Source organism: Tachypleus tridentatus, chromosome 11 (genome assembly GCF_004210375.1).
Source record: "Tachypleus tridentatus isolate NWPU-2018 chromosome 11, ASM421037v1, whole genome shotgun sequence".
Classification (NCBI taxonomy): Eukaryota; Metazoa; Arthropoda; class Merostomata; order Xiphosura; family Limulidae; genus Tachypleus; species Tachypleus tridentatus.
The window spans coordinates 36492071-36508450 of NC_134835.1; the positions used below are offsets into that span (position 1 = coordinate 36492071).

At 31.1% G+C, this 16380-nt stretch overlaps 1 protein-coding gene across 2 annotated transcripts in view; it reads right to left on the minus strand.

The window, feature by feature from the left end:
• Positions 1–16380, minus strand: part of LOC143231937 (neuronal acetylcholine receptor subunit alpha-7-like) — a 135625-nt gene that overhangs the window by 17433 nt on the left and 101812 nt on the right. For both annotated transcript variants that reach the window (XM_076466816.1, XM_076466817.1), the window contains exons 3-4: positions 5195–5239; positions 1029–1138 (exon numbers count right to left, since the gene is read on the minus strand). In XM_076466816.1, coding sequence (XP_076322931.1) covers positions 1029–1138; positions 5195–5239 — 155 coding nt within the window. The remainder of the gene's footprint in view (positions 1–1028; positions 1139–5194; positions 5240–16380) is intronic.

A 16380-nucleotide genomic window follows, 5' to 3' on the forward strand; every position in this document is an offset into this window, starting at 1 on the left:
CCAACTCTTGGGCTACTCTTTTACCAACGAATAATGGGATTGATCCATAATTATTCTATACCAAAATATTTATTCAATTAAGTTACTCCGGATAAGTTATAGTACCTATGATAACTGCCATTATATCATTTATTTTGAAAATAAAAGTATTGCTATTATCATGCTATTTTAAAGAAATGGTATGCTGCTATTATTGGAGTTATTCTAAATGAATGCGATACTGCTAGAGCCTGTTTTATTATTTAAAAAACACAAAAACTTTACTGCCATGTTTATTATACAGAAAATCGATATTAATATAACCATATTTAAATAAAAGATATGCAATGCACCACGTTTATTTAAAAATAAAGTATGTTGATTAGCAACGTTAACACTGATTTTTGCCGATAAATTGCCACAAATTAACTCGTGATAGCTGCTATCGTTAAACTGAAACATTTTAAGTTTTATTCTTGAAACGTGAGAATTACACACTTTGGCCTAGTTTCACTCTTTAACGTCTCACGTAGAAATGATAGACAATAGGTAATTTCCTTTAACTTGCAGAAAGGTTTAATCGTTATTTTATACTGTGGAATATATAACTGTGACGCCCCCTATTATCAGTTGTAATATAACCTCATGCATTTAATTCTTACGTTCTGAGGCTTCTGTGTATACGATCAATATGGAACATATGTTTTCCACAATTCTTTTCAGCGATAATTACTCATCCTTAATGTTTCAAATTAACTCATAGTAATGCATTTTTAGTTTATTTATTCTAAGCAGAATAAAATAGGTTAAATAAAGAGTCTGAGCTCTTAATACATAAATGTTTAAACTTTAAACAGCTGCAATATTTTGATCTATAACCAGTAAGGCTGTATCGTTTGACTCCATGTAGTAGTCGATACATAGAAGGCTGCATTTACAATGAGGCTTATTGAGTTACACTTCGTCAAAACGAGAGGTTTTAGAGATAATTACAAAACCTACAGTGAACAGTTCTTATAATGGAGAGCAGCTAGTCGTGTATTGATTACCTGTTATACATAAGAACATCTGGCTTCCAGAGGTATTTCGGTGCTATCCGTATGTCTCGAATCCCCCCGTACTGTGACACGTTCCATCTCAAATTGACATCCACCCAGTCCTAAAGTAGCGGAAAGATGACTTGTAAAATTATTCTTTTCTAGTTTGTTTTAGATTACTACATGTTACGTGTCTAAATGGTAAGACAAAGTGATCATTTAATGTGTTACTCTGCTGGTAAGTTAACAGCGACTAAATATAACGTGCGTTTACACTGCCAGTTTGAATGTAATCTTATTAATACATAAAGTTATCGGACTGGTCAGATGCTACTAGCGTTAAGTAGGGCCGTTCTGAACTTGATGCTTCTGGCTACAGGAATGCCAGCCAGTCATAAATATTTGCCGCCTATGCAGTTCGTCTTAACCGTGCAAGTGTCACAAGTATAACACCACCCTTCCTTCATATACACGACTGGAATTGACGAACTTGTTCAGAGATGTATTTCACTTCGAACATTGGACATTCTACTACGCAGCCCAGCATGCTAAACACTGACTGATACGAGACGACGTCCAGTTTTCGGAAACATAATACGTACAACTCTGATTGAAATACATTTTTGATAAATAAGAATAAAATAAAATTACTGATAATTTGAATTGAAGTATTTAATTTTGATGTAACGTAACTAAATATGGTATTTGTTGCTCACACGATATATTATTGGACGTGATTGTCTAGCTTCTGCTGTCTCTTTGAGATTTAAAATTATAATGATATTTTAAATTATGGTTCACTTGGTAAACTAATACAAAATGTCAGAGAAAATAAAAAAATAAGCATAGTAACTTATTTTAATTATATAACCATGTAATTGAGAACACAGATTAACTATTCAGTAAAATCATTTAAAAATAACTCAATATGAAAATCAACAAATAAGGTACGTTTTCACCAGGCTAGAAGTAATTTACTTACATGTATTATAGAATACAAAACCGTATTTAAGTAAACGTTAATGTAGTTTATATATACATTTCATAACCTAAAGCTCTCTTTTTGGTTGCTGAAAAGTTTTATATCCTCAAACAGGATAAGAATCGAAATATGCCTTGACGATGACGGATTAGCTAAAAGTATTTGGATAAAGATAATCGTATCAGTCCTGCCTGACTTGACAATGGTGGATTGATCATTGTTTTTTGAATTTCGCACAAAGCTACTCGAGGGCTATCTGTGTTAGCCGTCCCTAATTTAGTAGTGTAAGACTAAAGGGAAGGCAGCTAGTCATCACCACCCACCGCCAACTCTTGGGTTACTCTTTTATCAACGAATAGTGGGATTAACCGTCACATTATAACACCCCTATGGCTGAAAGGGCGAGCATGTTTGGCGCGAGGGGATGCGAACCCGCGACTCTCAGATTACGAGTCGCACGCCTTAATACGCTTGGCCATGCCGGGCTATGTGGATTGTACATTGAGAAAAGTTTGAACACATATAATCGTATTAGTCTTGAGTGACTTGACAATGATGGATTATCTGGCAGAGTTTGGATAAATATAATCGTAGTAGTCTTAAGTGACTTAACAACAATGGAGTATTAAGCATTATTAGTCTAATTAGTTGAAATGAACTATTTAAATATTTATTTTTATTTCTAACGTGAAGATTTAGGTAAATATAATTACAATTTACTTATTTTACACTAAACAAACCTACTGATAACTATTAAGAAACAAGCTTGTTCAGCCAAATTTATCTTAGAATTATGAACAAAATGTAATTTGAAATGCTTAGTGGAAGACAGCTATTATAAAAAAAAAAAAAAAAGCATTTCAATGTGCCAAATAAATTGTTCAAAAATACACAACTTCAGATAAATTTTATTAACTGTTAGAGTGAAAGAAATGTGTTTAAATATCTCTTTTCTTATTTAACTTGAATATTTCTTTGTTTTTTAGCCATCTAGTGCCTGATCTGATTAAAAAAACCGATTCAAATATTAAAATTAAATATTCTTTTTTTGCAATCTTCTTGTGTAATTCTTTGCAATATATATTTTTCTTAACATCTGTTTTTCTTTAGAACATAAATACAATAGGAAGCAGTAAGGTTAATTAAATGAGAAAAAAAAAAGCCTTATTTCCTTAACGTAGTTTCAAACAATATTTTCTAAGAAACACGTAATTCACAAAGTCTATTTTAAGTTCCTGACATGTAAAGAACGCGGGTACAATACAGAACAAAATGGCGCAGGTTTAAGATTCATGATTTTCTATTGTATCGTTTATATAAAGACATAAAATGTATATATTATCGTTTGTTCTTCTGGTAGACGATGCAACTCGTTTGTTGTAACTATTATTAATAGTTCAAATCTTTAATATTCGCTACTTTTGTTGTAACTTATTTCTTCCGTGTTATTGCTTCTTAAATATTGGATTAAACACATCTAGCAATGATTTCGTCCGATTACAAACTCATTCATGGTAACAGACACATATACGTACAGAATTATATGTATAGAAATAGTGATAAAGAGTTTGTTTGTTTGTTTGTTTGTTGAATTTCGCGCAAAACTACACAAGAACTATCTGCGCTAGCAGTTCCTAATTTAGCAGTGTAAGACTAGAGTAAAGGCCGCTAGTCATCACCACTCACTGTCAACTTTTGGACTACTCCTTTACCAGTGAATAGTTGGATTGACCGTTACATTATAACGCCCCCACGGCTGAAAGGACGAGCATGTTTGGTGTGACGGGGATTTGAATTCGCGACCATAGGATTACAAGTCAAGAGCTCTAACCACTTGGCCATATTGGCCCTCTTCCCACTTAAGAGAAATATTTAATTATTGTCGTTATTGTAAAATAAAATATATATATATATGTATGTATGTATACGTCGTAACAATAAAAAGTAAAATATCTTGAATTATGAAGCTTAAGTATTGGCTGAGTGAATCAAGTGCAAGAAACGTTTAATTTAGAATCAATAAGTAAAAACAATTTACTTGAGAACACAATTATTTGTGTATTAGCAAGTTATTTTCAATGGCTTTGATTCGATCAAAAGCGGAAAAAAATATTTAAAAAATTAAATATTTTAAAATTCTTGTCCCAGAGACGTTTTAGCGAAACTTGAAATTCAATAATTATATGTTAAACCTATGAATTTGAGAGAACTGTTTTGAAGTCTAAAGAAAGTGAATTTGATTTTCATTAAACCTGACAACATTAATCGACGTTTCTAAAGAAGTCGTATATGTGATCTTTATTTGTCTAACAAGATCTGTTAGCTGAATCACGCTGTGTCTGTGATAAAAGCATGGCCAAGCGTGTTAAGGCGTTCGACTCGTAAACCGAGGTTCGTGGGTTCGAATCCCGGTCGCACTAAACATGCTTCCCTCCCAGCCGTGGGGGCGTTACAAGGGTACGGTCAATTCCATTATTCATTGGTAAAAGAGAAGCCCAAGAGTTGGCGGTCGGTGGTGAAGACAAGCTGCCTTCCCTCTAATCTTACACTGCTAAATTAGGGACGGCTAGCGCAGATAGCCCTCGAGTAGCTTTGCGCGAAATTCAAAAACAACAACATCTGATGAAAGACGGAATCACCTAAGTTGATTCTTTATTCATTTGAGACAAGCCTACGTATGTCTGACATAAACTGGTCATTATATAGGTTTCTTGCAGTGTAGTATAGTTCTATTTTGTGGAAGATTTGCGAAAGGATCCGAAAAGGATATTTTTACAACATATTTAATTTAAACTATATTTATAGTTTTATGTTATGTATAAAATTTTAGGAAACACACTGTGATTAAATTTCTACTTCAACACAGTTTCCAGTTTATTTTCTTACACAAAACCTCAACAAGTAAATGTATATATATATACAAAAGGATAAATACACTTAAACGTCTGAGGTTCCTCGTTTATAAAACCGATTATCATAATTATCTTGACCATGTTTTAATAGGTAGTGACTTATTTAGTTTTGGTTTATAATTATTTTTAGAAGCCTGTTTATTAATTTGTTAGGTGAAAGTAATATTGTGTGGTTAGCTTTAGTCTGTTGTTTTTAGCCTTGTTTTATTTTTAAGATTTCATTTCATTTTCAACTGTTTTTTTTAATCCTCACTTTAGAATTCTTAGTTTAGCTAATCACTTACCAACGATAACCAGAGATTTGTAACAATCTGTTCATTCTTTTCATCCTATAGAGAAGAGAGTAAAATGTAAGAAAGAGAGATATCAGAAGATAACACTTCCAGCGATCTTAAAGTACCTTCCGTAAACAACTCTACTTTTTATTAAAATAACTTACCAAATTTAACCACAAGTTTGAGGTTACTATCTCATTCTTTTCATCCTAAAAAAGAAATACAAGTATATTTATTATATTTGTTCAGTATTCAAAATCAGCAAAAATGACTTAAGGAAGATTTGAAGTCAAATGGCAGAAAAGCAAAACCGCAAACACATAAACAATAGTTTTACAGTAACTTCGTGGTAAATCAGAATATAACTGAATAAATCTTTACCTGATTGAAAGTACTGAATTTAACATTGAATGTAACTATTGCTGCTTCAGTAAACTGGATACGAGGAAAACTGTAATATATTTTGAAATTCTACATTAATGAACGAAATAAAATAAGTTATTGTTGTTATTATTCCCTGAAAAGGATATAAATTCGTTTTTCCCTCAGTAGAAATAAAATGGTGAAAGCAGTAATTAAATAATAATGTTATATATTTAAGACTGAAAAACTTCCAAACTATCTGCTACAACTAATGTTACATTAAGAAAAAAAGATCCTTTTCCAAACTATTTGATCCTACTAATGTTACATTTAGAAAAGGAATGACCATTCCAAACTACTTGCTGCTAATAATGCTACATTAAAAAAAGGATCCTTTTCCAAACGACTTGATACTGTTATTGTTACATTTTAAAAAAGAGGGATTCTTTCCAAACTATCTGCTATTACTAATGTTCCAATTAAATAAAAACAGAAGAATCCTTTCCAAACTATCTGCTATTACTAATGTTCCAATTAAAAAAAAGAAAACTATCTGCTATTACTAATGTTCCAATTAAAAAAAAGAATCCTTTCCAAAATATCCGCTATTACTAATGTTAAATAAAAAAAGAGGATCCTTTCCAAACTATATGCTATTACTAATGTTCCAATTAAAAAAAGAAGGATCCTTTTCAAACAATCTGCTATTACTAATGTTTCAATTTAAAAAAGAGGGATCCTTTCTATATCTGCTACTACTAATGTTCCAATAAAAAAAAGAGGGATCCTTTCCAAACTATCTGTTGTTACTAATGTTCCAATTAAAAAGAGAAGGATCCTTTCCAAACTATCTGCTATTACTAATGTTCCAATTAAAAAAAAGAATAATCCTTCCAAAATATCCGCTATAAATTAATGTTAAATAAAAAAGAAGGATCCTTCCAAATCTGCTATTACTGATGTTCCAACTAAAAATTCCTTAAATATCCGCTATTACTAATGTTAAAAAAAAGGGATCCTTTCCAAACTATCTGCTATTACTAATGTTCCAATCAAAAAGAGAAGGATCCTTTCCAAAATATTTGCTACCACTAATGTTAAATTTTAAAAAGAAGGATCCTTTCCATAATACTTGCTACTACTATTGTTCCAATTTAAAAAGAAGAACCCTTTCTAAACTATCTGTTACTACTAATGTTACATTTTAAAAAGAAAGATTTTTTCAAACTATTTGCTGCTACTAATGTTACATTTTAAAAAGAAGGATCCTTTTCAAACTATCTGCTTTTACTAATGTTACATTTTAAAAAAAGAAGAATCCTTTCCAAACTATCTGCTATTACTAATGTTGAATTAAAAAAGAAGGACCCTTTCCAAACTACTTGCTACTACTAATGTTACATTTAAAAAAGAAGGATACTTTCCAAACTACTTGCTACTACTAATGTTATGTTTAAAAAAAGAAGGATCCTTTCCAAACTACTTGCTACTACTAATGTTACATTTAAAAAAGAAGAATCCCTTCCAAACTATCTGCTACTACTAATGTTACATTTTAAAAAGAAGAAGTTTTTCCTAACTATTTGCTACTACTAATGTTACATTTTGAAAAGAAGGATCCTTTCCAAACTACTTGCTACTACTAATGTTCCAATTTAAAAAAAGAAGGATCCTTTCCAAACTATCTGCTACTACTAATGTTACATTAAGAAAAAAAGATCCTTTTCCAAACTATTTGATCCTACTAATGTTACATTTAGAAAAGGAATGACCATTCCAAACTACTTGCTGCTAATAATGTTACATTAAAAAAAGGATCCTTTTCCAAACGACTTGATACTGTTATTGTTACATTTTAAAAAAAGAGGGATTCTTTCCACTCTATCTGCTATTACTAATGTTCCAATTAAATAAAAACAGAAGAATCCTTTCCAAACTATCTGCTATTACTAATGTTCCAATTAAAAAAAAAGAAAGACCCTTTCCAAACTATCTGCTATTACTAATGTTCCAATTAAAAAAAGAATCCTTTCCAAAATATCCGCTATTACTAATGTTAAATAAAAAAGAGGGATCCTTTCCAAACTATATGCTATTACTAATGTTCCAATTAAAAAAAAGAAGGATCCTTTTCAAACAATCTGCTATTACTAATGTTTCAATTAAAAAAAAGAGGGATCCTTTCCAAACTATCTGCTACTACTAATGTTCCAATAAAAAAAAGAGGGATCCTTTCCAAACTATCTGTTGTTACTAATGTTCCAATTAAAAAGAGAAGGATCCTTTCCAAACTATCTGCTATTACTAATGTTCCAATTAAAAACAGAATAATCCTTCCAAAATATCCGCTATAAATTAATGTTAAATAAAAAAGAAGGATCCTTTCCAAACTATCTGCTATTACTGATGTTCCAACTAAAAAAAGATTCCTTTCCAAAATATCCGCTATTACTAATGTTAAATAAAAAAAAGAAGGATCCTTTCCAAACTATCTGCTGTTACTAATGTTCCAATCAAAAAGAGAAGGATCCTTTCCAAAATATTTGCTACCACTAATGTTAAATTTTAAAAAGAAGGATCCTTTCCATAATACTTGCTACTACTATTGTTCCAATTTAAAAAGAAGAACCCTTTCTAAACTATCTGTTACTACTAATGTTACATTTTAAAAAGAAAGATTTTTTCAAACTATTTGCTGCTACTAATGTTACATTTTAAAAAGAAGGATCCTTTTCAAACTATCTGCTTTTACTAATGTTACATTTTAAAAAAAGAAGAATCCTTTCCAAACTATCTGCTATTACTAATGTTGAATTAAAAAAGAAGGACCCTTTCCAAACTACTTGCTACTACTAATGTTACATTTAAAAAAGAAGGATACTTTCCAAACTACTTTCTACTACTAATGTTATGTTTAAAAAAAGAAGGATCCTTTCCAAACTACTTGCTACTACTAATGTTACATTTAAAAAAAGAAGAATCCCTTCCAAACTATCTGCTACTACTAATGTTACATTTTAAAAAGAAGAATTTTTTCCAAACTATTTGCTACTACTAATGTTACATTTTGAAAAGAAGGATCCTTTCCAAACTACTTGCTACTACTAATGTTCCAATTTAAAAAAAGAAGGATCCTTTCCAAACTATCTGCTACTACTAATGTTACATTTTAAAAAGAAGGATCCTTTTTCAAACTATTTGCTGCTACTAATGTTACACTTAAAAAAGGAAGGATCCTTTTCCAAACTACTTGCTATTATTATTATTATATATAAGAAAAAGGAAGGATCCTTTTCCAAACTATTAGCTACCACTAAAGTTACATTTAAAAAAGAAAGTATTGTTTTCCAAACTATTTGCTGCTATTAATGTTACATTTAAAAAAGGAAGAATCCTTTTCCAAACTACTAATGTTACATTTTAAAAATAGAAGAATCCTTTCTGAATTATTTGTTACTACTTTTATTTTACTACCTAGTTCGTAAGCTAAACTCAAAAAGTGAATTGCGAGTACTGAATTGCATAATCAAACCATCCTTCTGAAAAAGAATAAAACTTGCCAGAATCATTGTTTAGTTAGAAACTGAAGCTACCTAATTAACTGTTCTAAACACATAACCAACCTCTTTGGCTCTTTTCTCTTGTTAATAAGTGTTATCTATTTGATTTTCAAAAATGTTAACAGTTAAATAGAATATAAAGCCAGAGGTAATTTACACAAACATTTATATATATATATATATGCGGAAATACGAGAGTTAAGGCTATTTACTTTCCTTCGAAGATGTCCCTTAAGCCTTAAAGAGGTTCATTTCCAGTTTTATGGTTTTATTTTCCCAGAACAAATTATGATTGTTATCCTATATAAGATATTGTATTCATGTTTATAGTAACTAGCCTATTTCTGTGTATGCATGAACTTAACTTTATTATTGTGAAAAAGAACGAAAGTATACGCGTGCAGCACCATTTTGGTATCAGGTTATTTCCCGACGGACAATAAAATAATTGAAAGCTCTTATCCAAAATTATTGTATCGCAATTAAATGTTTTAGTCCAATTGAAACTAACAAGGTGTTCATATGGAATCTAGGAAAGAACTTATCTTTGTTTAAATTTGATAATGTACTACTACTTACTTCTGATAAAAACACAAGGAGTGAGGTTTAGTTGTACTTTATAAAGATGATTTGTATACTCCAGTGCAATGAAATATCTCCACAGATACGGGTCGTGGCGCTACATGTGTATTTGACTCACGGCGACTCCAACTGCAGTTAATGAAGATATTGTTAAAACATAACATTTCGAAAACGTAGGTCTCAAGGCTCTTTTTGAACTAGAAGAGCTCGTGCAGTGGATCGTTTAAAACAGTAACGGACACCAGAACCACACTCTCAGTCAATCTGTGGCAGCACTGACATTCGCAAAGTATAGGATAACTTAGAAAGAATATAAGTTCAGGTGTAAGTAACAGGACTCGAGGACTATCAAGAATCCAGTTACATCTAGAAAGCAATGGTTATCTTACTGTGAGAACATCCTTCTTATAAAGTATTGTGTTTGAATGACGACACACCAGAAACTAGTGTTCTGAACGTTGTCTTTACTGAAAGTGTTTGAATTGTTTGGATGATGGTGAAAGTGTTGTGTATCATTTGGATGAATGTGTACAGTGGGTGTTATATGGACGAGAGCGTAAAAGAAACTCCGTCTGTGGTGTTTGAAGGGACGTGTGAAAGGCAAGTTGTATTTATTCATGTTGACGAGAAACCCGTTTGTTATCTTTTATTACGTAACACAGAAAAATATGTAAAACTATGTGTATTTGGAACGTGCTCCACGAGATCTATTGAAATATGATCTCAAATCTTAATTGTAAGCTTCCTAAATACCTGAACTTTTTCAACTTTTAGTTACATTTTGTTATAAAAAGTGTCGTGCACCTGCTGTAGTTTCTCAGATCTTCTTAATTCAATTAGCCGACAAAATGATCAAACAAGTTTCTCTGCAATAATCAAATGTAAAAATTAAACTTAAAATACAATAAAACCAGTTTCACAAGTTAATGTGTAGTCGAAATATTCTTGGATTTCAGTACTGCTTCATATCAACGTGGCATGCTTTCAATGAAATTGTGCTGACGTTTCTCAGTGATTGACTGCCATCCTTCTTTAAGTACTACAAAAAGTGTTTTTTCCCATGTTTGGCTTGCAATCTTTAGTTAATCGGTTTAACTTAGTCCATAAATTTTTAATCGGATTTATATCAGATGATTGACTTCGCCGTTACATAAAATCAGTTCTTTTATTTCTAAGATATACTTTAATAACTCCACAATTACAGAGAAACTTAAATGATCATTTCGTAAGCTAAATGGAATAAGAAAATCTAAGAATTGTTTCTTTCTTTGTCTTTAACTTTTGCGCAAAGCTACACGAGGGTTATCTGATCTAGCGGTCCCTAATTTAGCAGTGTAAGACTAGAGGAAAGGCAGCTAATAATTATCACTCACTGCCAACTCTTGGGCTACTCTTTTACCAACGAATAGTGGACTTGACCGTATCCTTATAACGCCCCCAGGCTGAAAAAGCGAACATCTTTGGTAGGACGGGGATTCGAACCTGTGATCCTCGAATTACGAGCCGATCCCTCTAGCTACCTGGTCATGCCGAGCAAAAATCTAAGAAACTACAGCAAATAAAAACACTTTTAACGGGAAACCGTAGTTAAATTCATTAAAAGTTCAGGTAACTTCGAAAGTCAGTGTTAAAATTAATATTTGAGATCATATTTAAACAGATCTTTTGGATTACATTCTAAAAACATATAGTTTTACATATTTTTCTGTTATCTAATAAAAGATATAACAAATTAGCAACATTTTCAAGGGGGCACTTTTTGTTGAGCCCTTGTATATATATAGTAGAAACGGTTAGTATGTATATTAAAAACTTTTATTTAAAAACTCAAAACAATTAACAAAGTTCGGGACCTTTAGGTTATCAGGAGGTTAGTGCTCAGCATGGTCAGTTGGGTTAAGGCGTTCGACTCGTAATCTGAGGGTCACGGGTTCGAATCCCCGTCGCACCAAATATGCAAATATGCTCGCTCTTTCAGCGGTGGGGCGTTATAATGCTGTGGGCAATCCCACTATTCGTTGATAAAAAAAGTAGTTCAAGAGTTGGCGGTGGGTGGTGATGACCATCTGCCTTTCCTCTACTCTTACACTACTAAATTAGGGACGGCAAGTCCTCGTGTAGCTTTGCGCGAAATCCAAAACAAACATTCATCCGGTTGACCTAAGTAGTTCGAACCGACGTTGCTTGCTTAGTATTTTTGAAAAAAAATGTTTTTATTACCTATTTCAGTCGTTTCTTCTATGTAAAGTACACTCACATTTCTTCTTTACGGAGTAGTCACACTGTTATCTATATTCTAGACAAAATAATACAGCCTTAGAGTATTTACGCGTCATCTGAATAAAAGTGTGTGAGTTATTTGTTTTCTCATTTCGATTATTAATGTGTAAAAGCAAGAAAAATGTTTGTTTATTTTTGTAGATTAAAACACTTAGTATTTCTCATATAAAGTGTTACATTGTATGTTTTGGGTTATAATATAATACAGTTTCAAATGCGCCAGCCGAAAATTATAAAGTCAAGTAGAATAATATATATTCATACACAGGTCAGATTAGAATTAATAATTGTGTTCCTTACATATTTATTTGTGTCGGCTCACAGACAGTATTTTTTTACCCGTTTATAAGAAAAGAGATGTTCCGCTTTAATTAAGATAGTGAGTTTTCCCGGTAGAAATGTTTATTTCTTTAATGTATAGAAAAAGCCAGTTGTAATATTAAGTATTATCGTTCATTATATGCCTGGTTTGTTAACAGACGAAATGCATACTTCATTTCGAATTCTCTCAAGGATAAAGAATTCAGTTAATAACAGTATGTAGTTGTGTAGAAAAGAATGGGAAACGATATGAGAAGGATTTCCGTGTTTCATTACACATGAGTGGCTGACATGTGAAGTGATCATTTAAATTTATAAAAATTATATGAAAAATCCTTGTTACGTCACACACACACGAGTACATAACGCTATATTTACTTTTTTCTATCTCGGATGTCTTCTATTAGAGTACGATAATAAAAACAATACTGTTGCTATTTGTCTACATTTTTGACAAACTTTAGTTTTCTGTGTACCATACTTCTCTAAAACTGCTAAAACTAAATTTAGATTTTCAAACGCCTCCAAACTTTCTGCTATTAATACATCTATTACTGTTACAAACGTTTATACGAATAAAGGACACTATTCCAAACTATCTTCTATTACTATTTCTACCATTGTTACAACCTGCTTTACAAATAAAGGACAGTGCTCCAAACTATTTTCTATTACTACTTCTGCTGTTGTTACAACCTGTTTTACAAATAGACACTATTCCAAACTGTCTTCTATTACTACTTCTACTATTGTTACAACCTGCTTTACAAATAAAGAACACAATTCCAAACTATCTTATATTACTACTTCTACTATTGTTACAACCTGTTTTTCAAATAAAGACACTATTCCAAACTGTCTTCTATTACTACTTCTACTATTGTTACAATCTGTTTTACAAAAAAGGACACTATTCCAAACTATCTTCTATTACTACTTCTACTATTGTTACAACCTGCTTTACAAATAAAGAAAACTATTCCAAACTATATTATATTACTACTTCAATCATTGTTACAACCTGTTTTACAAAAAAGGACACTATTCCAAACTATCTTCTATTACTACTTCTACTATTGTTACAACCTGCTTTACAAATAAAGAACACTATTCCAAACTATCTTATATTACTACTTCAACCATTGTTACAACCTGTTTTACAAAAAAGGACACTATTCCAAACTATCTTCTATTACTACTTCTACTATTGTTACAACCTGTTTTTCAAATAAAGACACTATTCCAAACTGTCTTCTATTACTACTTCTACTATTGTTACAACCTGTTTTACAAATAAAGAACACTATTCCAAACTATCTTCTATTACTACTTCAACCATTGTTACAACCTGTTTTACAAAAAAGGACACTATTCCAAACTATCTTCTATTACTACTTCTACTATTGTTACGACCTGTTTTTCAAATAAAGACACTATTCCAAACTATCTTCTATTACTACTTCTACTATTGTTACAACCTGCTTTACAAATAAAGAACACTATTCCAAACTATCTTATATTACTACTTCAACCATTGTTACAACCTGTTTTACAAAAAGGGACACTATTCCAAACTATCTTCTATTACTACTTCTACTATTGTTACAACCTGTTTTTCAAATAAAGACACTATTCCAAACTATCTTCTATTACTACTTCTACTATTGTTACAACCTGTTTTTCAAATAAAGACACTATTCCAAACTATCTTCTATTACTACTTCTACTATTTTTACAACCTGCTTTACAAATAAAGAACACTATTCCAAACTGTCTTCTATTACTACTTCTACTATTGTTACAACCTGTTTTACAAAAAAAGGACACTATTCCAAACTATCTTCTATTACTACTTCTACTATTGTTACAACCTGCTTTACAAATAAAGAACACTATTCCAAACTATCTTATATTACTACTTCAACCATTGTTACAACCTGTTTTACAAAAAAGGACACTATTCCAAACTGTCTTCTATTACTACTTCTACTATTGTTACAACCTGTTTTTCAAATAAAGAACACTATTCCAAACTGTCTTCTATTACTACTTCTACTATTGTTACAACCTGTTTTACAAAAAAGGACACTATTCCAAACTATCTTCTATTACTACTTCTACTATTGTTACAACCTGCTTTACAAATAAAGAACACTATTCCAAACTGTCTTCTATTACTACTTCTACTATTGTTACAACCTGTTTTACAAATAAAGAACACTATTCCAAACTGTCTTCTATTACTACTTCTACTATTGTTACAACCTGTTTTACAAAAAAGGACACTATTCCAAACTATCTTCTATTACTACTTCTACTATTGTTACAACCTGCTTTACAAATAAAGAACACTATTCCAAACTATCTTATATTACTACTTCAACCATTGTTACAACCTGTTTTACAAAAAAGGACACTATTCCAAACTATCTTCTATTACTACTTCTACTATTGTTACAACCTGTTTTTCAAATAAAGAACACTATTCCAAACTGTCTTCTATTACTACTTCTACTATTGTTACAACCTGTTTTACAAAAAAGGACACTATTCCAAACTATCTTCTATTACTACTTCTACTATTGTTACAACCTGCTTTACAAATAAAGAACACTATTCCAAACTATCTTCTATTACTACTTCTACTATTGTTACAACCTGCTTTACAAATAAAGAACACTATTCCAAACTATCTTATATTACTACTTCAACCATTGTTACAACCTGTTTTACAAAAAAGGACACTATTCCAAACTGTCTTCTATTACTACTTCTACTATTGTTACAACCTGTTTTTCAAATAAAGAACACTATTCCAAACTGTCTTCTATTACTACTTCTACTATTGTTACAACCTGTTTTACAAATAAAGACACTATTCCAAACTGTCTTCTATTACTACTTCTACTATTGTTACAACCTGCTTTACAAATAAAGAACACTATTCCAAACTACCTTCTATTACTACTTCAACCATTGTTACAACCTGCTTTACAAAAAAGGACACTATTCCAAACTATCTTCTATTACTACTTCTACTATTGTTACAACCTGCTTTACAAATAAAGAACACTATTCCAAACTATCTTATATTACTACTTCAACCATTGTTACAACCTGTTTTACAAAAAAAGGACACTACTCCAAACTATCTTCTATTACTACTTCTACTATTGTTGCAACCTGTTTTTCAAATAAAGACACTATTCCAAACTGTCTTCTATTACTACTTCTACTATTTTTACAACCTGCTTTACAAATAAAGAACACTATTCCAAACTGTCTTCTATTACTACTTCAACCATTGTTACAACCTGTTTTACAAATAAAGACACTATTCCAAACTGTCTTCTATTACTACTTCTACTATTGTTACAACCTGCTTTACAAATAAAGAACACTATTCCAAACTACCTTCTATTACTACTTCAACCATTGTTACAACCTGTTTTACAAAAAAGGACACTATTCCAAACTATCTTCTATTACTACTTCTACTATTGTTACAACCTGCTTTACAAATAAAGAACACTATTCCAAACTATCTTATATTACTACTTCAACCATTGTTACAACCTGTTTTACAAATAAAGACACTATTCCAAACTGTCTTCTATTACTACTTCTACTATTGTTACAACCTGCTTTACAAATAAAGAACACTATTCCAAACTACCTTCTATTACTACTTCTACTATTGTTACAACCTGTTTTACAAAAAAGGACACTATTCCAAACTATCTTCTATTACTACTTCTACTATTGTTACAACCTGCTTTACAAATAAAGAACACTATTCCAAACTATCTTATATTACTACTTCAACCATTGTTACAACCTGTTTTACAAAAAAGGACACTACTCCAAACTATCTTCTATTACTACTTCTACTATTGTTACAACCTGTTTTTCAAATAAAGACACTATTCCAAACTGTCTTCTATTACTACTTCTACTATTTTTACAACCTGCTTTACAAATAAAGAACACTATTCCAAACTGTCTTCTATTACTACTTCAACCATTGTTACAACCTGTTTTACAAATAAAGACACTATTCCAAACTGTCTTCTATTACTACTTCTACTA